This window comes from Chaetodon auriga, chromosome 24 (genome assembly GCF_051107435.1).
Source record: "Chaetodon auriga isolate fChaAug3 chromosome 24, fChaAug3.hap1, whole genome shotgun sequence".
Lineage (NCBI taxonomy): Eukaryota > Metazoa > Chordata > Actinopteri > Chaetodontiformes > Chaetodontidae > Chaetodon > Chaetodon auriga.
In genome coordinates, this window is record NC_135097.1 from 9,574,861 (window position 1) to 9,601,487 (window position 26,627).

General features: G+C 41.8%; 1 protein-coding gene across 9 annotated transcripts in view; it reads left to right on the forward strand.

The window, feature by feature from the left end:
- Positions 1-3,834: 3,834 nt before the first annotated feature.
- The window catches only part of mpdz (multiple PDZ domain crumbs cell polarity complex component), a 44,364-nt gene continuing 21,571 nt past the window's right edge, over positions 3,835-26,627 (forward strand). For 8 of the 9 annotated variants that reach the window (XM_076724870.1, XM_076724872.1, XM_076724873.1 and 5 more), the window contains exons 1-22: positions 3,835-3,914; positions 6,418-6,504; positions 8,260-8,426; positions 11,398-11,559; positions 11,964-12,103; positions 12,656-12,869; positions 12,972-13,094; positions 13,371-13,571; positions 14,240-14,342; positions 15,099-15,187; positions 15,899-16,133; positions 18,055-18,141; positions 18,461-18,540; positions 18,781-18,927; positions 19,303-19,473; positions 20,150-20,335; positions 20,698-20,907; positions 21,982-22,140; positions 22,467-22,619; positions 24,232-24,576; positions 24,802-24,913; positions 25,804-26,002. In XM_076724870.1, the coding sequence (XP_076580985.1) occupies positions 6,489-6,504; positions 8,260-8,426; positions 11,398-11,559; positions 11,964-12,103; positions 12,656-12,869; positions 12,972-13,094; positions 13,371-13,571; positions 14,240-14,342; positions 15,099-15,187; positions 15,899-16,133; positions 18,055-18,141; positions 18,461-18,540; positions 18,781-18,927; positions 19,303-19,473; positions 20,150-20,335; positions 20,698-20,907; positions 21,982-22,140; positions 22,467-22,619; positions 24,232-24,576; positions 24,802-24,913; positions 25,804-26,002 (3,299 nt within the window). In that variant the 5' untranslated portion in view covers positions 3,835-3,914; positions 6,418-6,488. The remainder of the gene's footprint in view (positions 3,915-6,417; positions 6,505-8,259; positions 8,427-11,397; positions 11,560-11,963; positions 12,104-12,655; positions 12,870-12,971; positions 13,095-13,370; positions 13,572-14,239; positions 14,343-15,098; positions 15,188-15,898; positions 16,134-18,054; positions 18,142-18,460; positions 18,541-18,780; positions 18,928-19,302; positions 19,474-20,149; positions 20,336-20,697; positions 20,908-21,981; positions 22,141-22,466; positions 22,620-24,231; positions 24,577-24,801; positions 24,914-25,803; positions 26,003-26,627) is intronic. The other variant, XM_076724879.1, reaches the window with a different exon arrangement.

Below are 26,627 nucleotides of genomic sequence, written 5' to 3' on the forward strand. Positions count from 1 at the left end.
CTATCAGGCCAAACTTTCAATTTTCAACCCTCTGACCCTGAAGACCTACTGACACAAAGCCAGAATTCCCTACAGGACCAGCATCAGGATATCCTTGTAGATTTCAAACTCTTAAACTTAACTCTGCTGAGCCTTTCCTTGTTCTCTCTTGTTGTATTCCATTAGTCCCATTGACCCAACACAAAGAAAGCAGACCTTTAAATTGCTCCAAGATGCAATAAGAATTACAAAGATTTTGTGAATATAACCAGGCGTCTCGTATTACTTTGTGAATTATTATTTCATCATTCTCTAACTATCCCCATGGCATGAAAAATACTATCATGTCTGATTCTTTCTGTGCAGCCTTTTACATGATTTGGGATATTACAGTTCCAAAGGCTATTTGACTATTAATGGAGTTATTGGCAATAAATCAAGACGGGCAGATAATGCCAGCATTTGCTCTGCCAATATGGCTCAGTCACTGAATTTGTGAGTCCTTCAGGGTATATCTCTATTACACCATATCACTTCAAATACCTTGCTGGTATCCAATAAAGGATGATATCTAAAAAGTTCCTTTAAAGAAAATGTATGGCTTTCACACAGTGGTATCCTTTTTAGAGCAGGTTTTTAGGTTGCCATTTTACTGCTAAATTACTGTGACCTTGGATAACCACTTGCACTATAAATCTCCACTCTAAATTGCAATCAAGCAGTGTCAGCTATGCGAACGTGACTGGCACAAACTCTTGTATATCAGCTATCTGCGTAACACTCACACAGCAGACATTTTGACCTGTCAGACACAGGTGTTTCTCGCAGTATTAATCAAGTCAGCATGGCATTTTGGTGTGCTACAATTTAATGTTATTAGATACACCCGTAGTCATGGAGAACATCTCACACTGGCCCCCACATAATAGGTTAATGGGTGTATATTTTTTAATTTTGTCACAAAATACACCCATGAACCTATTCAACTTCAGCTTTAACCATGCCGAATTGGTCCATTTAAGAGGGTTGCACGAAATGAACAAATAAAGTGAAACTCCAGCCTTAAGCGCAAGAAAAAAACCCACAGATCTCATGTCACAGAGCGGTCTCAAACAACGACTGCCCGTGGTGGGCAGGTATAAAAATCCAAAATGCTGAAGCTGCCTAGCATTGAGCTGGGATCTTTTTTCTTCCTCACTTTCTTGTTTCAATTTCTTGTCTTTTGCAGCGTACGGCTGAGTCAGACCTCCCACATAAAAGTGGCTTATTGTCAAAGTAAGATGGGAGTTATTGGGTGGATAAGAGGGAGGTAGAAGTAAAGATATAAATGGTGAAGGGCTTTAGTCAGTATCAGCTCTCTGAAAGCAGCTTGTATCCCTTTCCCCCTCCCTTGTTGGAATGACTTCTTACAGAGTGACCCTGCTGCTTCCTGCTCTCCCCTTGAGACTTGATCCATTAAAACTAAAAGTTCTAAAGTGGGGAACTTTTCGTTTTAATGGTGTCAAAGGATGAATCTAAAGCTTGTTGATGTCTGCCTGACCAGGAAGACGCCTAAGATATATCCCTTCTCTTCCCCTTAGAATGAAGGGAAAAACAATGCAAATATAATCAGAGCATTGCTATTTTGGCGCCGTTAGATCTGAATCATGAGTTAACGGGCAACAGCTTCTGTCCCAGTGGGCATTTGATACATTTCATTTCGAGTAACAGCTCATATCAAATTTGATAAGCATGGCGCATTGCTGCCTGAAATGGAGTGCATAATCCTATAAACAGGACACAGACAGAGAATTCCAGTTTTATCAGCATGCGGTGTCCTTTTTCAAGGTGCTTCCTGGGCCTAAAAAATACTTTCCATGCCACTTGTAATCAAAATCATACCACACATTTCTGGTTGAATGCTTATTAGTCTAACACATTCAGCATGTGGGTGTATTAATCATATCTTACTTGTACAGTATGCACAGTATGCACAGTATGGAAGTCCCGAGAGACAAGCGAGAAAAACAGTTCTGGTGATCTGTTTTCTAAGTCTGATCTTAATTGCTTTCTCTTTCAAAGTTCCTTAAAGTCTTTTGATTATTACAAAATCCACAATGTCAGTGACTTGCATTTTTTCTTGTATATCTTCCTCATGCATTCATATCAGGGATTTATTATATGATTATCATTACTATTGCTGGATAAAGGATTTGCCAATGTTGGGAGATATAAGGTTGGTTGGCAGTGACTATCTCTAAGGTGTTTTCGTCATAACTTTCTCTTGGTGCCTGTTTCACAGACAAAAAAAGAAAGCAGAAACTGTTTTTAGTCATTAACACAGGAGAGAAAACTATTTGGATCAGACTTTGAAACTGGATCACCGGATTTTTTCCCCCTCACTTGCCTCTCAGGGCTTCTGTTTGCGTGCATGTGGCTGACAGATAAACTAAATGTGTATTGGCTCATTCATGTTTTATTAGCAGAATGAACCGTAGAGTTCTTGCCCGACCAATGTGCCTGATTCTCCACAAATTGTTTATAGTAGGAAAAACACAAGAGACATAATCAGACACTGATGAAAGCTGAATCATAACACAAGTCTGTGTCAGTTCTGCCAAGTATGGAACCCCTGCAGCAATGTTTGTAATAGGCCTGCATGAAAAATTCAGGTCTGCTTTCTTATTTATTTGCTCTACAGTGTCTCCAATATGTCTAAAAAGAATGTTAGCAGTATTATTCATCTTTCATGGTATATCTTAGATATTCAGCTCAGCATTTGCTGTAAGGCATATAAACAATCCACCACAGCACCTGTGACACTTAGGTGTCATTCAGGTCAGGGCGTCCTCAAATTTTGTCTTGAAGGACTTGATTCAGCAGCATGAGAAAAAACAGGATGATTTGGACAGTTTTTTCTCATGCTAAGAAGTTATCCTTCAAAGTAGCGCCAATGTAATACATCATTGTTTGCCCTTTGAAAACTGTCTGAAGGGGTTTGCAGTGTCTTGGCTAAAATACTGTGTGATAGGCACCGCATTAGCACAATATGGGGCTCTGGAGGGAAAAAACAAGCTTTTAGGCCCCTGTTTCTCTTGCTATTTGTACATTTTGTTTGTACAATGTCACCTCTAAATACCCCTTGAGTGCACACAGCTGACTGCAATATTTCATCAAGAAGACCCACTAAACCAGTAATAACAGCAGGGAGTTTTCTGTGTTTGGCAAACAAATTTGTTGTATTTTAATTTTCCACACATCAATTGCCACACAGTGAATGTGACAGTCACAGATGGCCCCACGGTGGATAAAACATATCAAAGTCGCCTCTGTGGTGGCCCAGTGTGCAGGAAAATGTGATGAAATACCCTCTCGGGTGCCCTTTCACTGGAGAAACACGTGATGAAGCGCCTCCTCGGATGCCCTTCCAATGCCGAATGTGATGCAGCGCAGTAATGGGTACCCTTAAAATACAGGGATAAAGTCCCAAATAGGCTACCCCACAAACTAGAAAAAGGTGCATCATGACTTTCTCTTGGTGCTCCACGGGAATGCATGCCCCTTTTCTAGGCCCTCAGAGTCCACCACTGCTCCATGGGCTCTGGGGCCAATAAGTAAGCCATCAGCCTTTGTGACTGGGATAAAAGTCAGATCTTAATGGATTAGTTTAATGCATGGGTGAGCCTGGTGCTTATTTATTTTATTAATTTATGTATTCTCTGGCCCTGTGGCTGGGAGTCGGGTCTGACATCTCAGGGCCTGGGTGTGAGGGCAACCAGCAAGCGGCGCTTCAGTCCCAGCTGAACTCTCAGCGCCTCTATCGCCGAAAATGTCCATAGAGGATCGGGTTACACTACGCCCCATCTTTAAGCCCCAGTCAGTGCGCCGTTAGCCGCAGGACAACACAGGATAGGATAGGATACTGTCCGCCGGGAGAGTAAAGCCCCCACACTCATGTAAGTGGCTTCTTTGACAAGTTAACGCTTGAGGAAACGTTACAGAACAGCCTGGAATTCAACATTAACTTCGGTTTTGGCGAGAGTCGCCTTTGTTCGCCACATTTCGCTAATGAGAGGAAAATATTCTGAGACGCCTGTTGTCGCGGTGGGTCACTAAGCAAGACAGACGGGATTTAAATTTCTTTTAACGTCTCTTTTCAACGACAAGGTGTTTAATGTGTGCTGTAAACGGCCACCGTGGGCGGTTTTTGCTCCATAGCAGCGGTGCTAGCTAACTTCTTTAGCGTCTCCTTCTCGGAAGCCTGTTGCTTTTTTGCTCCATGGATGAGATGAGGAGGAGGAGGAGGAGGAGGAGGAGTTGAGAAAAGCGGATTGTCCCAAGTGCCTTTATTCAAAACACTAGCAAACCATGACTGTTTTTAAACAACAATGCAAACGTCTGTTGTGGCAAACGCTTTATGAAGATAAGATTGCGTCAGGAGAAAACACTCGACCGACATGTTCGTTTATTTTGAAGAAGAACCGCACGATAAAATGTCAACCTGTTATTATTAGCTTATTTGTGGTGACGACTTCGCCTACGATTATTTTCAGAGGCAAATGGCACCTTAAAGCTCCCGTGTGAAGGGGTGGAAGTCCACTGTGTAACGGTAGCAAATGAGTTCTGTAGGCCTTCAATGATTACAAGCCAATGCAACTCTTAAGAGTGGTCACCTCTGTTCCTGCCTAAGAACGGAGGAGTGGTGATATCTCCAATACTTTTGCGCGTCACTGAATGCAACACAAATAATACTTATATGGTTCTAGCTTTATTGTTGTTATAGCATAAGGAAAAAATGTGTTAACCCACTGCTTGGCAGCCTATACAGACAAACTAATTGTTAAAGCCCAAAACCGTGTTGGAATATTCTGCCAGTGTGTGTTTATTAAATCTGAAAACTATATTTTTCTGGAACTGGATGCCAGTAGTCATTTGAATCATCTTTCGGGCAGTTACGCATTTAAAAGGATTTCAGTGGCGGTAATAAAGTAGTAAAGACAAATAGATTCATGCACAACTCGTCGCTTTTCCTGCAGCAACTTATTAGTAGGCCACAGAAAGTCAGCACAACTCAAAAACTAACTTTAATTAAAAATAAACCCAATAAGTTACAAGCCAAAGACAAATACAATTCGCAGCGGCCACATACTGTATTTAGAAAGCTCATTAGTCAGTTTGGAAGCTGTGAACACACACAGTGGATGATGCAAACGAAATGAACATAAACAAACCAGTGCTGTGGTGATCCTGGTGCCACATGTTCTGGAGCTATTCTAAGACTCTATATAGGGCTTTTAATTATCCCACCAATCTCCTTTAATCGTGTAATGTCTCCCTGAGTCGTGTCATGCCTGTAACAAAGCCACTTCTAAAGTCAAGTATGACGTTCCCGACATGGGAGCTGACAGCCGTCACACAATGAAAGAGCGAATCCAACATTTAAGAACCACCTTCATGTGTTGATATTAGGTTCTGACGGCGCGATGCTTTCACTGGCCTTGTTCACACAGCATGTTTTTCTTATTTACATTCAATCTGTCTGCGACAAACACATGTAGTTTGATGGCAAAATGATTATTTAAATTGTCTATATTATTATTATAGTGCCCGAATGTCACATGACCAGATGTATTTTGAGTTACGGTGGGTCATGCAAGAGTGAGGAACTTCAATATTTTGACTATTTTGGTAATTGATTATTATTTTAGTTCCAGCGTCTCAACTGTGGGAACTATATTTTGACATTTTGTACAAATATTAGTCAAAACAGAGCACAAAACAACGAAACAGCTCCTCGATTAATCAAGAGAATAATCGTCAGAGTGATAAATGATCAAAACAATTGTTAGTTGCTGACCTATAATGATGTAAGCAGATTGTTACGGAAGTTTAAAATAACTCATAAGACCGTTCGCCTGGATGTGTTTGTTAATCTTCCGAATGTTGTTTCGTGAAGAACTAAGGCTGCATACATCTGGGAGTAAAGTGGATAGTCATATTTAATGCTGACTGCAGACATATCATGCTGCCAAAGTGCAGCCCCAGGAATGTAAATTACCAGGTGTTAATCCATCAATAAGAGCATTAGTCAAATATAAGGGAACTAACGTGCTACAGTAGATGTGTGCTCCAACAGACACACTGCTCCATTGCACTGGGGACTGAATAAATAGCCTGCAGTTCTTCAGCACAATGGTTACTGTGTGATGTTATGGTGCAGCGTTCTTAAGAGATAAATATGGCCCCAACTGACGGGAAATAAATCCATTTTCTCTTTCATGTTGACCTTTCGAAAAAGACAGTGGTTAAGAAGATGGCTTTAGAGGAGAATGAGCATTTCCAGCTCTTGCTTCCTGTTTGCATGGCGTGTGCAAGTTTAAAGAGATGGGTGAATTTGTGCCCTGGTATTCAGTCTGTTTGTTAAGACAAAGACATAACACACTGTTTTGTTCTCCGCAGGCCTTGAAAAAGGGAAGGGTTTCCAAATTGCTGTTAATGGGGAGAAATCACGTTCATCTGCAGTTCTAAAAATGATAGAAACAATGGGTAAGTAATCATTTTTGGATGTTTTAAGGTAGCCAGAGACAACTGATAGAGTCAGTGTTATTTATTATGGTTGGAAATCCATGTTAAGGAAATGATTACAAGTGTGTGTGGCTATGCACGGTGTCCACTGCGTCTGTCAAAGGCCTCCTTCCTCTCTCCCCTATTTCACAGGCTGAGCTTTAGTGTCTCTGATATCAAACTGTCAGTTCAATCAAGGTTCACTACTGCTATAATAAACAAGACAAAACATGAAATATTGCCTGTGCACGCTCCCTTTGCTTTTTTCCATTTTTAATCATCATTTCTAATATGAGCTTTTTTTTTTTTTTTTTTGCATAAGGGCTTGGTCTAGTCAGTTGGGTGCCCGCCTCTGCTGGCTCTGCATCCGTATTTGGCTCCCTCTGTGAGTTTTTCTCAACCAGCAAAAGAGGCCCTGGATTTAGTTCAAGGCTTGTGGACAGCCAGTGTTGCCATATCTGATAATGTTGCCATATACTTGATTGTTTGTTTGTCCCCATAGAGATTTATTTGTCCAACTGTCAAGCGCGGAGCCAAATCGCTGCTGCCAGCTTCTTTCTTTAAAGCCGCAATCTGTGGTCACTCTCAAGACTGGCATGTTGACCGTGTACTTATGTGCTATCAGCCGTAACTTGCTGGTCGGGCCAATGAGAGTTGAGCGTTGAATAATTTAAATTTCCCTTCTTATTGCATTTATTAAGTCCAGAATTCAATATCAAATGTCATATTTTGTCAATGGAATCAAACTAGTTCTGCAGTTTTGACTGTTTTAATAGTGTCATCCTTAACCTCTGCTCTGGGACCACCCTGTCTTTTGGAAGAGACGCAAATGCAAACAGACTGACACACACATGCGTGCCACACTCTTTCGGGACTCCTCATTATGCACTCTGAGGCGAGGGCAATGAAAGTGATACACTTACCTGCATAAGACCAGTAGGGACAGGAAAAAAAAAATTCAACTTAGGCTCTTGTATTATTGGCTTGTTTACAACCTTTGTTCAGACAACAAAGCTTCTAAGTGCAAAAAGTGCTTTGGACCTTGTGCACGCCCTATTAGGTGTTAGTCACAGTTGGTGAGCTTCGGAAATTGCTTCATTTTTGTCCAGATGAAGTTGGGCTTGCCCATCCTCACTAACAAGCCACTCTGGAGTTGCTCGATTGTGGGGCTTATGCAGGGTCCAGCAAGCAAACTGCAGAGGGCCGCCTTCTTTTATCTTTTCCTCCTGATACCCATTCTATGCTCCCGTGCAACCCGCTATTGACCCTAAAGGCAGAAAAGGAAACATTGCAATTCTGCGGACAAACAACATGTTGAAAATTGAGTTTTTTTTTTTCTTCGGGTGCAAAAGCTGACGCTGCGTGATTTCGATATAGTAAGGTCTGGCGGGCAGCATTCAGCCTGAGCTAAGCCTGCAGGTTAAGTTGTGTGGTTCTCTCCATCCTTCTTTGATATGGTTACCTGTCACTGTTGAACATGAAGAAGGCGTATGGCAAATAATTGCAGAATATTATATATTTCTTTAAAAATATTATTAAAAAAGGACATTTCATTGTATGAATGAGGCCATGCCCAAACACCCTTCCCTGTCTCACTATCTTTCCCCATGTACTGATAAAGCCTCTATCCTCATCACCTCTCTCCACCTCTATCTCTCCCACACGCCTCTCCTCCTCCCCCGCGTCCACTCCTTCACTCCGGCCGGCGCTGTCACTGAAATATGCGACGGCTTGCAGATACACAGCGTGCCTTGCAGGCGGTGGAGCGTCTCCAGGCCAAACTGAAGGAGCGGGGGGAGGTGCCCACTGAGGAGAAGCTCAGCCTGCTCAAATCGGTGCTCCAGAGCCCCCTCTTCCACCAGATCCTGGCCTTGCAGAAGTCCGTCCAGCATCTCAGAGATCAGGTATACTCTAAAGAATTTCATACGGATATCTGTAATAACTACAGGACTATTTCTTGTACTGAAAATCTGTCATAATTTACTTTTATTCTTTTAACAATGCAGCATTCATTATTCTAAAGTCTAACTGGGCCTGTGAGTCTGTGAACATGTTAAATTAGAATAACAATGGTGAATACAAATTAGTGATGCTGGGTACTGGGGCACCATGGAAGGTCACAAAGAGGTCACAAGGTTATGACCATGCATTAGTTATATATGAGTGTAAATTGCCAAAATGGCAGATGGCGGCATCAGAAATAAAAAACCTAATTTGGCCTTTTTTATGATTGTGATGTTGGATGAGGGCAGGGGATATAAAGTGACAGTCGGAGTTACTGTGTATGATTTCAATGCTAAAGGGTAGGTTCACATTTTTTTCAGGTTTACCTTAAAATGATACCAGCATGCCCATATGTACACTGAAAGAGGTATCTTTCCTTCTGTTCATATGGGGGGAAATTTTGCACTAAAAAGGTTGTGACCTTGGGAAGACACCCACTTAATTAGACCAACTCAGACTGTTAAAGCCCCGTATTAGCTATGGCTGAACATTAGAATGCATTTTTGCACCGAAAGAGGACTGTGGAATCATATCAGGAAGGGAGTTATTAACAGCTGGTGTGTACAAGCAAAACAACTGCAGCCAGCAGTAGTGCTTTTGATGAACATATGGGCGTGTAAGTATTGTTGTAAGAGTCTTTTGTCAACGCTTGCATGATAACTGTAGCATCACAGGAAAAATTTAAGCATCCAAGCCATTTTTGGACAGCGCCACCGAAGTCAAATAAATGTAAAGTCAATGTAGAGAGCATCGAAACTGAATTACTTTTCCCAGATCTAACAGTTGTAGTTGGTCCTCAGTGGACCTCTATATAGCAAGTTTTGTCTTGGAGCTTTTTGGGTGTTGATAATTTATTATCTGCTCTAGCTTTTCCAACTGAAAGCTTTTCTGCACACAGATATGGTAAGAATAGTGGTCCAAAATTATGTTAAATTGCATATTTTTTTATTGGAAAATGTACAATTTTCTTGAAGGAGAACCTCCAAACCCTGTCAGTCAGGTTAGCGTGTTGTCCATATCCCTTTTCTCCACGATGGCTACTGCCTTTATCTCTCCTGTTTCCAGGGTGACCTCACTGGTTCTGTTTTTGGCTCATGTCAGGACACACGCCCCCTCCCCTTTCAATCCCCATCCCCAATAGTGTTGCTGCTGTGGCCAAATTGCTGTCAGGGTTCACACAAGCCAGATATAATATGGGTACATGAGCAGAGATAGTTGGCCTAAGTCAGGAACTCTTTTTCAAGCTGATTCTCTCCACTGAGAATTGAACATTTGAGTGGAAAGGAAAGAGCTCTTAAGTCACAGTGGAAAGGGGCCGGGGTAAGCGTTTGAGAAATAGAGATGAAAATATGTGAGCTATGCGGTGGGAGGCAGGGATGCTAGAGCTTTTTACCCCTTGTGGAATTTAGATTATAAAAGCCCTGCTGGCATTTTTGTGTGCTGGCGATTTAGCTTATTTCAAAAGAGGTACATTCCTGTGTGTGTGTGTGTGTGTGTGTGCTGATGCATGCGTGTTTGTTTTACTCAGCAAAAGTTATCAGGCAGCTATTCATCGTAAAGTCCCTTTGGATCTTAAAATGGATCCATTCCATGTTGTAACAATAGTAAATAGCGGTATCTCATGAGCTGCATCAAGTCTGTATTGTGTTTTTATAGAACTTCCAAACCCAACTGCTCTTGTTTGTCCCCTTAAGCAGAACCAGTTTGGACACTGGGTGCATTTTTGTGTTTTGTTGTGAGACAAGAGCCAGACACAAACACACACACACTGTCTGTCCTCTGACTCTGCTAGTTAGGCCTTGTATGGGCCCATGTCGCCATAGCGACATGGGCCCATGCTCTCCAATGAGAAAGACGCCGCTGTGTGAAGTGGGGCAGAAACAATTTCTTAAATGTGCAAGAACCAAACTGGAACTTTAATCCTCTTAGCCGGGCCCCAGCTAACAAAGCTCATGCATGAGGACAGCAACTTAGCAGCATGCTACGCTAACTTAGCCCGGCCCAAAGGGTTTTGTTTGCAGCGTGCCACACTAATGTGTCCTGTCCAATGGAGTTTTGTTTCTCAGGACTAATCTGGGACTGTAAAGGAGGTATAATTTACAGTACATGTTTCCGCAGCTTGGAAAGTTGTGCAGTCGACTTCCTACGCAAATGCACAAGTTCACAAGGACAGCTTTAGCTTGGCAATGCCATATGCCAAATGGAGTGTTTATGAAGTTATTGCTGTGTGTTATGTCCGTCCTTTTGATTCCAATTCAGATGGTCATAAACATTATGCCCTTTGGCTAATGAAATCGGAAATACACTGTTTTATGTAGTTGTCGCTTTCATGTAATTCAGCTGTCATACAAGTAAAGTCATTGCAGTAATTAAAACCCAAGCATATTAAGGCATCCAGATGGCCGCTGATGCTTCCCCCCCACCACCATGATAGAAATATTGTATTTGGAGCCTAGTCATTGTTGGAACATCAGCTAAGAGCCATTATCTCCTGAAGGATTAGGCTGCCATAGATCCAGCTAATCGTGGTGGGATAACAAACTATTTGGCATCCCAGTGGTTTCAGACACCCAGACTTCAGGGTTTTGGTGTCTAAAATTAAATTTGCTAAATGTTTTTAACGTTCACAGTAGGAATGAATCATGATGTTTTTTGTTCCAACTTTTAATCATCTTTGGTTGGACTAATGCCAGGAATTGCTGCTCTCTGTTGGAGCATTTTGTGGAAATTCAAAGCTGTTATGTCGCTGTGAACTGGAAATCCAACAGACATCACAACTTTTACAATGGAAATCATTTTCAATTTGGTCTGGTTTTCCTCCATGGTGTTATTTTATCAGTCAACAAAACACAACTGGTTGACTTTTTCCAGGGGAGTGTCCCAGGACCACGTGGGAGTGACCATGGCGATCCCGTTGCCGCAGTCAAGCCCAATGGTGGCCATGCTTTCTACCCAGACACACCAGCTGCTACACATATCAATGGCAAGACGTCGTCTGAAGAATTTGAACACATTATTCACTCCATGGCGCAGGTATAGACGACTGCAACACCAAAGCAATTACTGTGCTGTTTGTATCCTGCTTTTGAGATGGATGTCAATGTAATAACATTAACATAGTGATGTCATGCTGCTTCTGAAGTCTGTTGTTGAGTTCCCAGTAGGTTTATTACCATATTTCTGATGTTTTAGTCACTTTACTCGCTCACAAAAATGAGCACCTCATCTGTAAACAGGTAGATCACCGTGAATCGGTCTTTCTTAGCTCAAACCAATTATCCGAACATAGTTGAAGACGAGAACCACAGGCAGCACACTACCTTCTGTTCTCTTGAGACACTTCAAATAGACTTCTAAAGGCTGCCTGTAGCTTTGATGCTATAGTGAATCAGCACGGGTCCAAATTCTATGTACGTATATGTGTGTGTATGATCCAGGGGCGCTACGTGACGCACGCAGAGCTGGAGAAGCCGGTGTCAGGGGGTCTTGGCTTCAGCGTGGTGGGCCTAAAGAGCGAGAACCGCGGAGAGCTCGGCATCTTCATCCAGGAAATTCAACCGGGAAGCGTGGCTCACTGGTGTGTAAGAATCAACATGGCATCATTCAAAGAGCCATGAGAACATTGTGAGACTTCGAGCCTGATTAAAATCTAATCACAGCACCTACGTTCCAGGAAATTTTTCAACATTTGGCCCATTGCTGAATTAGAATTAAGGAATTAGAGGAGTCTATTTCAAACACTCAGGGACTATTACACATTCTCTGGGGACATTAGAGAAAATTAGGGAATTGGCCATTTTACTGGAAATGCATGAAGATTTTACAACTTGTTTCAAAAGCACTTTTTGCATGCGGAACACTGGCTTTGAGATGCCTCTTTCAAATGAAAACTATGTTTTTGCCTTCAAAACATTCAAAACAAATGTGACAGAATCTGGTTTGTAAGAGCACATGACGAAGTTGCACTGTCAATGAGTCGACAACGAGTATTGTGCTAGGATGTACTATATGTGAAGCGAGGAATCAGATGAGGATAATTGCTTGAACAGAGGCAGATTTAGTTCAAATGCCGTTGGCTCTGACACCATTTGACACCAGTAAGACACTCCGTGCTTATTTCCATGTACAGTGATGGGAAGCTTAAAGAAGCTGACCAGATCTTAGCCATCAATGGCCAGCCCCTGGACCAGACGGTGACCCACCAGCAGGCTATAGGCATCCTGCAGAGCGCTTCAGAGAGGGTGTGTCTCACGGTGGCAAGAGGACCGATTCCTCAGCTGGCCAGTCCGATGGTGTCCCGCACGCCCTCTGCTGCCAGCACACTGTCAGCCAACTCCAGCGCGGTATAGATACATTCTCCACCAGTGTCACAAATGAAATCTGTGTCTTTTTGTACGAAAGTTAATTTATCAGCTTCACTGTTTCTTCTCTTTTACCACGGTTAGTGGCAGCACGTGGAGACAATTGAGCTGGTCAATGACGGCACTGGCCTTGGCTTCGGTATTGTTGGAGGAAAGACCACTGGGGTTATTGTCAAAACCATCCTTCCTGGAGGCATCGCTGATCAGGTGATTGCATTAATGCACGCACACTTGTCTTTTGTAACTGGCTTCCAGAGAGTTAAGCATTGTTTATAGATGTTAATACAGTTATTATCATAAAAAGACCTTTTTTTGTTGTGATGTGTGACACATTGCGAGACGGCTCTTGTCAGTTAGGTATAATGAGAATGAGTTCATTGCAAGCAAGCACAGAATTAACTGTCACTCTGTCTTTTGTTTGGTACTGACAGTGTCATTATGGGTTTGATTTCTACTGAAGCTAAACATGCTTTTCTACCTCAGGACGGCCGCCTGCGCAGCGGGGACCACATCCTGAGAATCGGAGGCACTGACCTGTACGGCATGGGCAGCGAACAGGTGGCTCAGGTCCTCAGGCAGTGTGGCAACAGGGTGAAGCTGGTGGTCACCAGGGGTCCTGTGGATGAGAATCCCTCCCTCTCTGCTGTCATGCCTGTGGTGCTCCCCACTGTCAGTGAACAACAGGTGAAAAGAGGCTGTTTCATTCTTAACCACAAATATGGCAGAAATGTGATACAGACTCCTGCAATAAGAAAAGGTGTCACATTCAAATTGATTTCATGATTTGGAGTATGACTGTAGTGAAGCAGTTTCTCCATAACAAACCATCAAAATGAAAATGTGTTACCACATACGACACACGCTCAAGAGTGTACGCCTTTGTCAGGAAACACTTCAGACCTGAAATTCAGGTCTTTCATCTACAGTTTCATATCCTCATATTCTTAAGGGACAAGGATAAATGGAATTAAAGAAAATAGCAGGTTAAATCACCTGTGACTCACACTTTGGAGAGCAGATATTGCTTTACTTTGTCAGAAACAGCACTTACAAACAGTGATTTCATGGCTATTCTCAACACTCAGCCCTATTTAAACATGAATCAATTTCACTGACTCACTACATGAATGACGAACATGTCCTTTTGATCACGCATATTAGATGTGTTTTTTATGGCTGCCAGGTTCAGTGCGCTCATTATCAAAGATGAAAAATGTATTTTGGTGACCATGTGGTGCAGTTGGCTGGCTTAAGTGCCATGACTTGCTTTTCTGCTGTTGTCAAATGAATCATCCTTTACTTCTGTTTGGTTAGTGGATGTTTACCTGTCATTCCCATTAATCTTTTCACAGGATTATGAGGAAGAGGAGGTTGAAGCATTTGATGTGAGCCTTACCAAGAACGCGCAGGGACTAGGGATCACTATTGCTGGCTATGTTGGAGATAAAAATTCAGGTGAGAAATGCCAGAATTAAAGACCATTTAGATCTAAGTGTCATATTGATGCATCACTAAATATACGTTTAAGCTGCAAGGATTCATATAAATAGTGGATCAAATGTGTAATATGAAAGGGATGAACACCAGTATTATCACCAAACTCTACAGAGTGTTTTAGCATCTGTTAGCCTATTGTTTTGGTTTTTAGGCCTGCACACTTGGCCGTCCTCCACCCCGTTTCAAGCTGTAGCTCCTAAAAAAGCTCTGATAAAACGAGCGTACGCTATCTTTCACCACCAAATGGTGGCGAGACAAAGTTAGCCTGGAGCATTTAGCAGCTAAAGACACGGAAAATTTCCTCAGGAGTCTAAGACAGAGCTTACAAAAGGGCGAATCTTAGACTTCATCAGGTGGACAGAAACACAGCTTCGAATGGATGCTGCTGTTGCTCCACGTCTGCTGGATGTGACAATTGTTGAACATGTTATATATGTAATATACTGCATCCACAGAGAGCCTTTTATTCTAACAGTTATATTCATCGCATTTCCTTGGAGAAGAAAGTATACTACATTCTTTATTAAGCACACTGTGCTCATCACATCATTGTTTATGACTTCTGTAATGTTGAAACATGCTTAGCGACGCTGAGTTGTAACATCGAACTAAAACATCTGTTTGCTTTTCTCCTCGGGGGTCTTATTTAATGTCATGATTAATGGCTATGTTCCTCATCTGTTAAATATTTTTTTGCTTGTTCTGACTCCTCAGAGCCCTCTGGTATTTTTGTGAAGAGCATAACAAAAGACAGTGCCGTAGATCAAGATGGCCGTATTCATGTCGGAGACCAGATAATAGCTGTGAGTAACCCAGTTATGCTCTTTGTAGCCAAATCTATTTTCTCTGTCTTCAGTGGCATGAGGTAAAATATGCAGTGAATGTTTTATACTCTATTATAGTGATCACATTTACTCATTTAGTCAATGGAGGGAAATTATCATGTGCATAATGAATAATTCACAATTAACTAATAGTTCATAAAGTGTTTTTTCTCACGACTTTGAATATATGAAAGAGTCTTGAATTCAGGCACTGAGCAGTTAAGCTTAGTTTCATTAACTGCAGGACATTAACAATGATTTTAAACTGTGTGTAATTTCTTGCATCATTTGAAACATGAGTTAATGTTGCCCTGTCTTTATTTCTCATAAACTCTTTTTTTTTTTTTTTTTTTGCCTTTTTCCTGGTGTATTGGTGTGTGTGTTTGCTTGTGTGTGCTTGATTGACTTTTGTTCTAAGTGATAACATGCTTTGGAAGCCATCTTAGGAGCTTAATAAAACACTTTTTTAAACAAATGCAGTTCTTACCTGTCATAAATGCTCTGAAAGAGTGGCTAAATTATGCTGGAATGCTCCTGTGCAGCTCTCTTTTTCTATGCCTGCTGTCTGTCTTGTTACATTTTTCATATCTGTCAAACAAGAAAATAGATGGCAGTTCAGCACACAACGTCCACACAAGCTGTTCTGCCCCTTGTTTAATCCTTGGCCTCACAAATGATCGCCCTCTGCAGGTCGATGGTGTAAACATCCAAGGATACACCAATCAACAGGCAGTGGAAGTGCTCAAACACACGGGCCAGACAGTCCACCTTAAGCTGATCCGGCGGGGCTTCAGGCCTGACAAGATCCCCCCCGCTGTGGCCCCCAGTGTCACCATCCTGCCCGCATCCACCACCATCCCCACCACCACCACCGTCATGAGGGAGCTGGAGCTGGAGAGGAAGAAGGCTGAGGAGGCTGCTCAAGGTAGGAGGGATAAAGCGAGAGAAATTTAATGAGGACAGACAAAAACACATTTCCTTGTTACTCCTCATCCTGTCAAAAAAAGGCGTCATTTGATGTGCAAATGTGGCTCAGGCAGGAGTTTTCATGATGCAGTGACTCCAAATGAAAATTTCAGTCACTCTTATCAATATATAGAAATACGGAAACAGGACTTTCACCAGCTGCATATGAAATCAGTGACTTGTGTTATACTGAAATGCAGTCCAAACTGATGTCAACACTGTGATACATTGAGGATGAGAAAGGTGGCCCTCTATTGAATATGTAGCAGGTGTCTTTGCTTCGCTGCAGAAGGATTTTTTTTGTTAGTATTTTTGAAAACACTGATCTTAACATTGAAAAATTAATTATTTTTTGCCAGTTAAAGAGTTCCTCCTAATTCTAACAATTGGATGAGTTTGCCCACATTACTGGCCATCTATCTCTAATAAGAGAGTAATTGCACTCATTATGAAATCACTGACAAAAGCCAAGGGGACATTTTATTTCTCATACATTCAAATAAAGCTAATCAGTTTGTCAAACAATGTCTGCGAAGCGCTGCCCTTCTCATTCATTATTAGATTGCACTGACATAGTAGTACACTGTTTTGACTGACACAAAAACCACATTTCTACAGAAATAACCCAAAGCCTTCGATTGTGTTGTTTAGACCCTGAACTACACTCGGTAGTAAATCAGCATGTGATGCCCAGCGTTTGGCGGGGCACCCACCCTTGAGTTACAGCTGAGATCTGCATGCACGTGCTGGTCCGCATGATGTTCTTCATGTTTTTGCATTTATGGACTTTTTTCAACTTTTTGCATTTTTATGATACATCATAAATGATACAACATCAAACAAGATAGACAGAGAGCGAACAGACAGATTCTTGTCTCCAGCTGCTCTGACAGGACCTCCGGGCTATTGCAGAAGCAAGAAAAGCAACTTGCATAAGTTGTCAATAGTGATAGATGGAGACTGAAGGTGATTTGATTTGGCAACAGGCAGTTATAGCCCAAAAACCTGCGGAAAAACTAGCAGTTGGCAGACAGAGGAGGCCAGCATTTTCTTGGCTACTGTGAAACCTGCAGAAAATAAAACAATTAGAGGAGTTTGCATTTTTCAGTATTACGGTTAATTAATAAAGAGCAAAGAGTCTACATCGGTATATTCCCATATTATATGAAGTTAGATCTCTGGAGCTACGTTGGTAGGAAAAAAACAGAATAGTTTGGTGAGTAACTAAAATTTATGTTAGTTAAATTACTGGGCATGGGATCACAGGTTTAGTGTACAAAGCTGTAATTGGTCTTTTAATGGTTGGCACTATGGAAAGAAATTTAACTACTCACTAAAATTGTTGTCAAGTCAGTGTTAAGGTTGTTGAGTTCCCTTTCACATACCAGGCTAGCTAGTATTCGTTTTATGTTGGCACTTAAAATGTGCTGATGTACAGCGCAGACCATGGCTTGCGTGGGCGCATGGGTAGTAATTTCATGGGCGACCAGTTTGGTGCCCTGTAGAACTCCAAAGACATAAACAGTGGCATGAAGTACCGAGATCATTAAACAGATATTTGAAGTCCTGGAATTTTTATAGTCTGTCATTATGGATAACATCAGCAGGGGCATGTATATCCTTTTTGGACCAATAAGAAAATGAGATAGGTTCCTCTTTTAAAGTGAGGGTGACTATGAAAGTGTTGGAAATGCATGAAACAAGTAGTACAGCGAATAAAAAGACACTTGCAGCAATCGTATTTTATTGCATGTACAGTATGTGCACTGTTACTTGAGAGTACATGCCTTTTTCCTGTGGCTATGCGTCTACACTGTCATGTGTCCGTGCTGAAGCCTGCTTCTTTCCATCTCACTGCGTGTCTCATTGTGTGTTTACAGTCAGTACAGATGAAAAGCCGCTGCAGACAAAGAGTGAAGGATCTGATGTCAGCCCAGCCACGGATCAGCTAACAGAGGACAAACATGGTAGGAGACTGGGCTTCTTCTTCAAGTACACCAGCAGAGATACTGGGCACACATCTGACAGATAAATGTTGTTGTTGTCAGGATGACAAGGACTTGAAAAACACACTGTGAAGACACACTGACATAGTAGTTTCACAGACTGCACTGGTTTTAGTAGTTTTAATATATGCAGATGTTATTTTTTTCTCCGAACCCAACATTAGTACCTTGCAAATTGTTAGAAATGTATGTTGCTTTGCTGGCTGTGAATGTATTATCACAGATTTGCCTTTTATGTTGTTTTGTATATTAATACAAGTACTTTGCATTGTTTTTCAAGGGATGAAGCTCACACCCTTTGAAGAGGAGGAACTAATGAAGAAGTGGCAAGAAATTCTGGGTCCAAGTAATGAAGTTGTTGTAAGTTTCTTTTTCAAAGTGAATTCCTTTCTCTCATGCATCAAATTATACTTACCGGGAGTTGGTTCCTGGGCCGTTTCTTCATAATGGTAAACAGCTCAAAATTGGTATCTTGAAAGGAAGAATGACCTGAAGGGATTGAGTCATCAGTAGATTTATAGTAAAAAATAATAATCCCTTAAAATAGATGGGAAACATTTCACGTGCTAACTGAGATGTGATGTCTCGTTTCTGTGACAGGTGGCTCAGGTGGAGAAGTTTAGTGAGAACAGTGGCCTGGGCATCAGTCTGGAAGCCAACAGCGGGCATCATTACATCCGCTCTGTTCTGCCAGAGGGACCTGTTGGTCGCTGTGGCAAGCTGTTCAGTGGAGATGAACTGCTTGAGGTATGTGGCCCCTAAAAAGAAAGAGAATATTTAATTAGCATCAGTGCAGATCTTTTCAAATTGCTTTTGCTATTTTTGCCTTTAATGCTGAACAGAGATTCAATATTCATATATTTAAAAAGTAGGTTGTTCATGGAGCAGTAATGAGCAACTTATACTGACACACTACTTAGTCACATATGTAAGTGTACATAGATTGTCCATTATAGCGCCTCAGTGGTTAGCCAGTAAACAAAATGGTATGTTAAGTGCCACAAATTATTACTGAGGTAACTGTTTGCCTCTCCAACTTCATAATTTAAAAAAAAGAATAAAAAGTCAATGAACGCTGTGCTTATTTTTGTTCAATTCTTAGACTAACATTTTCTGTCGCAGGTCAATGGTATATCCCTAATTGGTGAGACCCACAAGGAAGTAGTCAGAATCTTGAAGGAGCTCCCACTTTCTGTCTACATGACATGCTGTAGGCCAGCCCCTCACCTGCAGACTGACATAGATGCTGTCCAACCACAGTCAGAGGCTTTATCCACAACACCGGAATTAAAGGTATTTTCTTTGAAGATTTTTGGATTTTCAACGATAGGATATACATTTTTCACTACTAATCCCCATGACATATGAATGAATCATTTCCCTCTCAAGACTAAAAGCATGCAGGCTCTATGACTTACAGAGCTTTGCAGCGGATGATGCATATTAGTCCAGTCGGAAACTCCCTGCATCTCCTTGACAAGCAGTGATGTATCCTGAAAAATGTTTCCCCGCCCCTGCATATAAGCAAGGGGACATGATTGGTGAGCAATTCTCTGTAGGTCCTCCTCCTCCCTTATAACTCATCAACCATTATTAGCTTAGCCCGGGCTGTCAATCGCTCCATTGGCCTTCCACATTGCCAGCCATGATGGATTAAGACTTAGCGATAAGCAGGTGAGTCTGAAAGTTTATTCAGACCAATTCTGGTAATACCTCAGCAGCAGTAGCCAACAACATTTGCTAGAGATATGAGACATCAAAAGCAGTTTCCCTTTGGGGAAGGGGGTTTCATCTCTCCAGCTTTATCTATGATAATGTAATAAGGCCCTAGCATCCCAAAGATTTTCCCTTTTATCTCCTGCCAGAAACCTGAGCCAGACACACAACTAGAGGGTAGCAGCCTATGGGCTGGGAGTACAAGTGAGGAAGGCATGCTGTTACATCGAAATTTTGGGCTTTTCCTCTCCAGAAACAAATAGACCTGAGCAACGTTTTGGTTGCAGAAGACTCAGAGGTGAGCGCAGCGGCAACAACACAGGATAATGTGACAGAGGAGGCGATAGGATCTCCTTTGGCAATGTGGGAGCTGGAGATCCAGAATATCGAGCTTGAAAAGGGAGAAGGGGGATTGGGATTCAGCATTCTGGACTACCAGGTGGGAAATCTTCCTTTGTAGAAGATTTCATAAAAACACTGTTTTGTTATTATTTTACACTGATGTGTTTGTGCTTTCAGAGATGTTGTTATATTGTTTCCATCATAAACTAAAGGGGGAATTGAGTTGTGTTGCAAGGAAAGCAGTATTTTGGAGTATTTTGTTTTTTCCATCCACGTTTAATAGTACTTAATAGTCTAGTAAAAGTGTCCATGGAAAAGTATTCTGCAGAAATAAAGAATATACTGTGATGATGCAAACCAAATCCATTACATTTTCTGTCATTTCGATGTAAGTTTGAGCTTGTGATAGTTTACCTGCTGACTTCCTCTCTGAATTTTACTGGACCGGCTCCACCGCAGGACCCGCTGGACCCCTCCAAGACGGTGATCGTGATTCGCTCTCTGGTTCCCAACGGTGTGGCTGAGCAGGATGGCAGACTGCTGCCAGGAGACCGACTCATGTACGTTAACGCCACCAACCTGGAGAATGCCAGCCTGGAGGACGCTGTCCAGGCCCTGAAGGGGGCTAAGCTCGGCAAGGTCCAGATAGGAGTTGCCAAACCACTGCCTGTAAGCATTAGAATTAGTACGCTTCCTCTTTTCTTTGCTATAAAGCTGTCTGAAAATTGAAAGTAGAATGTGATTTGTGTGTTGGAGGTAAAGAGTTTGCATGTTGAGGTTTTGAAGAGTTTGATAAATATTGCTTTGAATATTTGTTCAGCGCGTCAGGGATTTGCCACTGCATGTATGTGAGGATGTGAGTCAGGCGGTCTTTATATTGTGCGACTTAGTATCCAGCCACAAGGGTTCAGCTTACGAGGGCTTGAATTTTTCATGCAGGAAAAAGAGTGGAGCGAGGCTGTGTGGTTTAGTATTCCACCCGATGTTGTTTCAGAGGAGGCGACCAGCCTAAAATGCACTGTGCCCTTTGCTTCATATTATTGTATTACTGAGTTTTCCAAGAGCACAGACCCTCCTCTACATTTAAACACACTGGGGCACCTGTCAAAATATTTGGTCTGTCCAACGGCGTGTTCATCGCTCCAGGCACCTGTGCTCTTTGCACAGGATGTTTCTCCCTGCAAAACCGCCTGCAATCTTTCGGCTTTAGAGCTGCCTTTCTCTTGTATTGAATCTGCCGTTGGATTACACAGTGAGACCTCTGGGCTGCCAAGGTTAGCTGGATTACAGAGCTGTAGGAAGTCTCTGTGGAGTTATCCAACTCTCCTGCAGGACGTGGAATGTACTTCTGTGGGGTATTTTGTTGTACTGCGTCTCAAAATTGAGTCTGACAAGTGTAATCCTCCAATATTCCTTCTTGCTTTTCTTATAGCTGTCTGGGCTGCATGCTACACAAAATCAATATCAGGAGCTCTTACTAAAGAATATATGTGAAATGTTCAAGAGCTTTTCTGTTAATTCAAAGAAGAATCTGCCCTTTTGAGCTATTTCTCTGCTTGAGCTCTTGTGCACCAAGATCAATATTTAACTCTGTTGCTAGTATAATAAAAACTCTCAGTAACTCCTAACATCTTTTCCCATTCCATACTAATTTATTTGTACTTGATTTGGTCACAAAAAAAAAAATCAAAAATCTAATTACATAAAGCTGGAGACACTGAAAGAATTTCTCCACTTTCCTAGGGAATATGTGGATATTCCCACTCTCCGCACCCATATGGTGAGCAGGAAATTACTCCATCATCCACCATCCATTCATTTGACTTCAACAATATTTTGGTTGAAGGACGAGAGGAAGAAGGACTGACTGAGGGCATCGTTTACCGAGCAGAGCCTGCATTGGTTAGTTAGCTTTTGGGAAAAAAACTGAAAAAGCAGAACATCGTGAGAAATGGAAAACAAATTGTACTTGCCATCTGATATTTGCTTGTGCCTAATTTTACCAAGTGAGGTCTTGTTAGTTTGTAATGATGCAACAGTTATATAGGAGTAGTATTCTGAATAAATTCTATCAATTAAGGGATACATTTATGTTGTGTGAGCAGTATTTTGTAGTTAGAATAGCATAGTAAATTCAGCTATTTGTGATTGGATAGAACCAAATTGCTCAAAAATACAGGCCAGTTATGTGTCGCCGCTGGTTATAGTTCTTCCATTCATTATCGCAGATTGATACCAGCGAAGCAGACCTCCCTGATGAAAAGGTGTTAGATCACACTTACTCTGGCATAGAAGATGACACTTTCCAGGCGTCCATGATTGCTCTGCACGGTAGCAGCTGCAGCGCGGACCTGGATTACCTGCACTCATCCACACCCAAGGTAAGCAACTGTTTTCATCACAGCAGCGCTAACTGCCCTTTGTCACGACGAGCTATCCAGCATGTATCAAGAGTCCAAATGTTTGTTTTTCTTTGTTGAGGCGGTAACAACATGACTGATTCTGTCGTTATATGAGGATTGTAGCCGCGGTCGCTCTGGGTGCCTCAAGAACAGCAACTCCCCAAATGGATATTAAATTATAAGGAAAATAAACAAAGAAGAGCAAGGGGCTCACAAACTGCTTTCCTAAGGGTATCTGTTTGCTTCCAGTCGTCCCAAAGGTCACGGCTGACCTTATTTGTTGGGCCTGCTGAAGAAATTTATGTTATAATAGGGCAGCCTAGAGGGAGAGACATGGGCCAGAGCATTTTATACTAGTAAGGGATTCCAGAAAACAGATTTCAGATGTGTGTATGAGGTCAGACAGCTCAGTCTTCTCCTGATGATGAACACTTTTTCTCTAAAGCTCTAGAGAGAGGGAATAAGTGTGTTGATAAATCTCTGATTTTCTTCAGTGACAGTAACTGGTGAAGCTTTCCAGCCTTGCTGACAGTATCTAAGGTGATATTTTTTGAGGAATATTAATGCTGCTTTCTTTCCGGTTCGCACCTGTTTTATGGAACAACAGTATAAAGGTCAGCTGAGAGTTAAGTTCACAAAGTCAGCCTTCGAAGTCGCTGTTAGTGAGGCACTGACAGCTCTTTTTCCTCATGATTGTCACTGATAGATTACAGTTGGGGTGCTCGCTTTTCTGGTGTCTAACTTTGAAGAGAGTCGTTCGTGTGCACATGCGCTGCTTGTACTGTTGGACACTATAGAAAAACGTATTGGAAATCTTTAAAGCACTCTAGTCTCATCTCTGAACCAAGACGTGACTGTGCCCTTTTAAAATAATTGAACCAATTCGATGAAATTCAAAAGATCAAACCAAACAGCAGCATCATCCACTGAAATAGATACACATTTTCTACATTTCTGTCATGGCATCTTGACTTTCATTTGCTTACACCTGGAGCGTGACAGTCAAAGTTTGATATTTGAATTACTTTTTTGATAATCATTTAATGCCATATGAAGCCTTAAAATATACAAAGGTATACTGGAAACTGTGATTTTTCTTGTCATGTAGGTACCCTCCTTTGTATAGATACCTAAGAACACTTGTCAGCATTAGACAGCCCAGTCCACCCCTTATTTATAGCACTACCTTATTAAAATGAAACCTCCTATTTCTTGTTAGACTCTGCTTCTCATGTGTGCTTCTTGAGCCCCACTTGTATCACATATTTGCATATTTTACCTTTTTTTTTTTTTGAAAGATTCATACTTCTGTTGTGGCTCCCAAAGGGAAGTGCTTGCTGAGATTCATCACTACTCAGTCTGCTTCTAATAGACTCTTAAATGCTGTTATAATAAAACTACATTTTGCGCATGGCAAGCTCAAGATCACCAGCAATTCCTTCTGTCCTCTATTGGCCACTGATGGCTTTTCTATGGCTCATTACAAGGAGGGCAGGATGGCGACTGAGCAAGATGAATCCCCCCTGTTGGGCAATTGTCTAACTAACAGAGTGGAACATTCATTCAGCTGCTATGCTTTGTTTTACCCTAGCTGACAGCTCGCCTGGACTTGTTGGACGAGCATCCCCGCTTTGCAACATCGCCGGGCCTCACAGACAACACTCAAGCATTCTCTCCGGAGAAGTCTGCCTCTTTCACTCCTCCGAGTTTGAGAGGTCACGTCCCGGATTTTAATGCCATACTAAGCAGTTCTGATCAGTACCTGGCACAGCACCCGACAAAAGAGGAACTGGGGGAGTGTGCAAACTCATACAGCCCGTTCGTGGAAATAGGGAGCAGATCTAACGTCCCGGAAGAACCTGTGGAGTCTCTTCACTATCAGAAGGAGCCACCCTTGTCTTATGGAGATATTGCAGACATAAAGATCTTGATGAAGGTAAAATATTAACATACACTATGCATGAACAATGCATATTACTCATGACTGTAAGTGATTGGCAGTGAACATCAGAAATACTGGATGTCAAGGTGCATTATAACAACTGCAAAATCCTTGATCCTCTCATTAGTGTTTTCTAAGCTCGTGAGACTGCCTTGTTTGGAGTCCAGCCTTATATTTTCATTTGTTTTCACGAATAACTGTTCAATTTCCACCCTCAAGGACGAGCAGGTCGGCATGCAAGAATCCACAGAAGACGGCGACAAGGAGGCTCTGACCTCAGGGAGCAGCTTTGAAAGGACTATCACAGTCGTGAAGGGCAACTCCAGCCTTGGTTTGTGTTAATTTCTTCACACTCTTTTATTTGTTTTTGTTTCTATTTACGCCTCAGCCTTCACACAAGTGTAAATGAGTTTGCGGGACTGAAAGGCATATTGGCCTTTACTTTTGTCTCTCTTTTTTTTTTTTTAATGAATGCCAGATTTGAAGCAAAATGATAGAAAAGATTTGTGGCTGTTTTCCAGTTTGAAAGGGTAATTTCATGCTATACAGGGTATTTGCATTTCAAAACCTGCCCACGGGACTGCAGCTAACTCAGAGAATGCTAAGTTTTATCTTCTCAACCAAATAGGTGTTAAGAAGGCACTGTTTCTAATCCTCAGTGCCTCATTGGAAACAGTACCTCATTTTGCTTTTTAGTACTCTTTGAAGATTTCTATTTCCCGTGCGATTCAAGTACTATTCTAAACACATTTGGGCTTTCCACTCCTAAATAGAACATACTGATGTTATTTTTATGATCTTTGCAGAAGAACCCCTGCGCACCGTGCTAAGAGGGAGTTTGAAAGTATTAGATATATTACGTATAAATATATTATGGCACACTCTGAAACTACTCCATCGAGAATGAAGTGAAAACCAAATCTGTGAATACGGCGACAGTGTCTTGGATAATTTGCTGAGAAGTTTTCTTGTTTCCCAGCTGATTTATTTTAGGTGGAATCTATCAGTGAAACGATGTAGTTCCACATGAATGGAGCCTTGTTATTTATAATGAAGTTAGTCCTGAAAGTGTCTCTTGATTTCATGGAGGTTTTGATCTTCACTTGAGGAATTCAGTGATCATCAGCGATCGCACTTAAATGTGACGTTTAAACAGTTTGTTATTGATTCAGATCAAAATCCCGACCAGCCTCTAATGGTCTCTCATAATCTACCTCAAAGGGATGACAGTGAGCGCCATGAAGGATGGTTTGGGAATGCTGATCCGCAGTATCATCCACGGTGGGTCCATCAGCCGCGATGGACGTCTGGGCGTCGGGGATCTCATCCTGGCCATCAATGGGGAGCCCACAGCCAACCTGACCAATGCTCAGGCCCGCGCCATGCTTAGAAGACACTCTCTCATTGGACCAGACCTGGGGTAAGAGACAAGGATTAGACAGGAAATAGTCACAGACATGTATCATGTGAAATGCTTCAACACAAGTTTTGAAGTGTAGGACATATGTATTTAATGTTGCTTTACAGTTTTAGCAGATTGTCGGCTAAATGAATAGCAGCACAGTACAATATTGATGGAACTGCTTCAACTCAGCTGATCAGATTCACGGTACTTTGGCATTCACTCATTCATTCAGTTTAGTTGTTAAGCACCCCTGCAAGGACACAACGTTGTTGCCCATTGTGTATCGGTCTGCATTAGCCTTTACAAATTGGAGAAAAGTTTTTCAAAGCATTCTGTGCCGACTTTTGGTTGAATAGCTGAGTTTTCATCAATCAGTCTGTAACACAGACATGATCGCGACATATTTTGTCACCAAGGCCTCGTGAAATTGTTCTTTGCTGTTGAAAAATGAATTGTGGTGAGATATGGCTTGCCTTGTATTTTTGTAAGTCACTACAATGGGGTGTACCTCAAGGTCACACCTGGATTCCATCAGGATTGCTTAAATGCAAGCTTTACAAGTGCATATTCAGTGTATCAAATATTTGTTTGCAAGCATTCAATATGTAGTGTTTGTACTTGATTATGCATAATTTGTTTC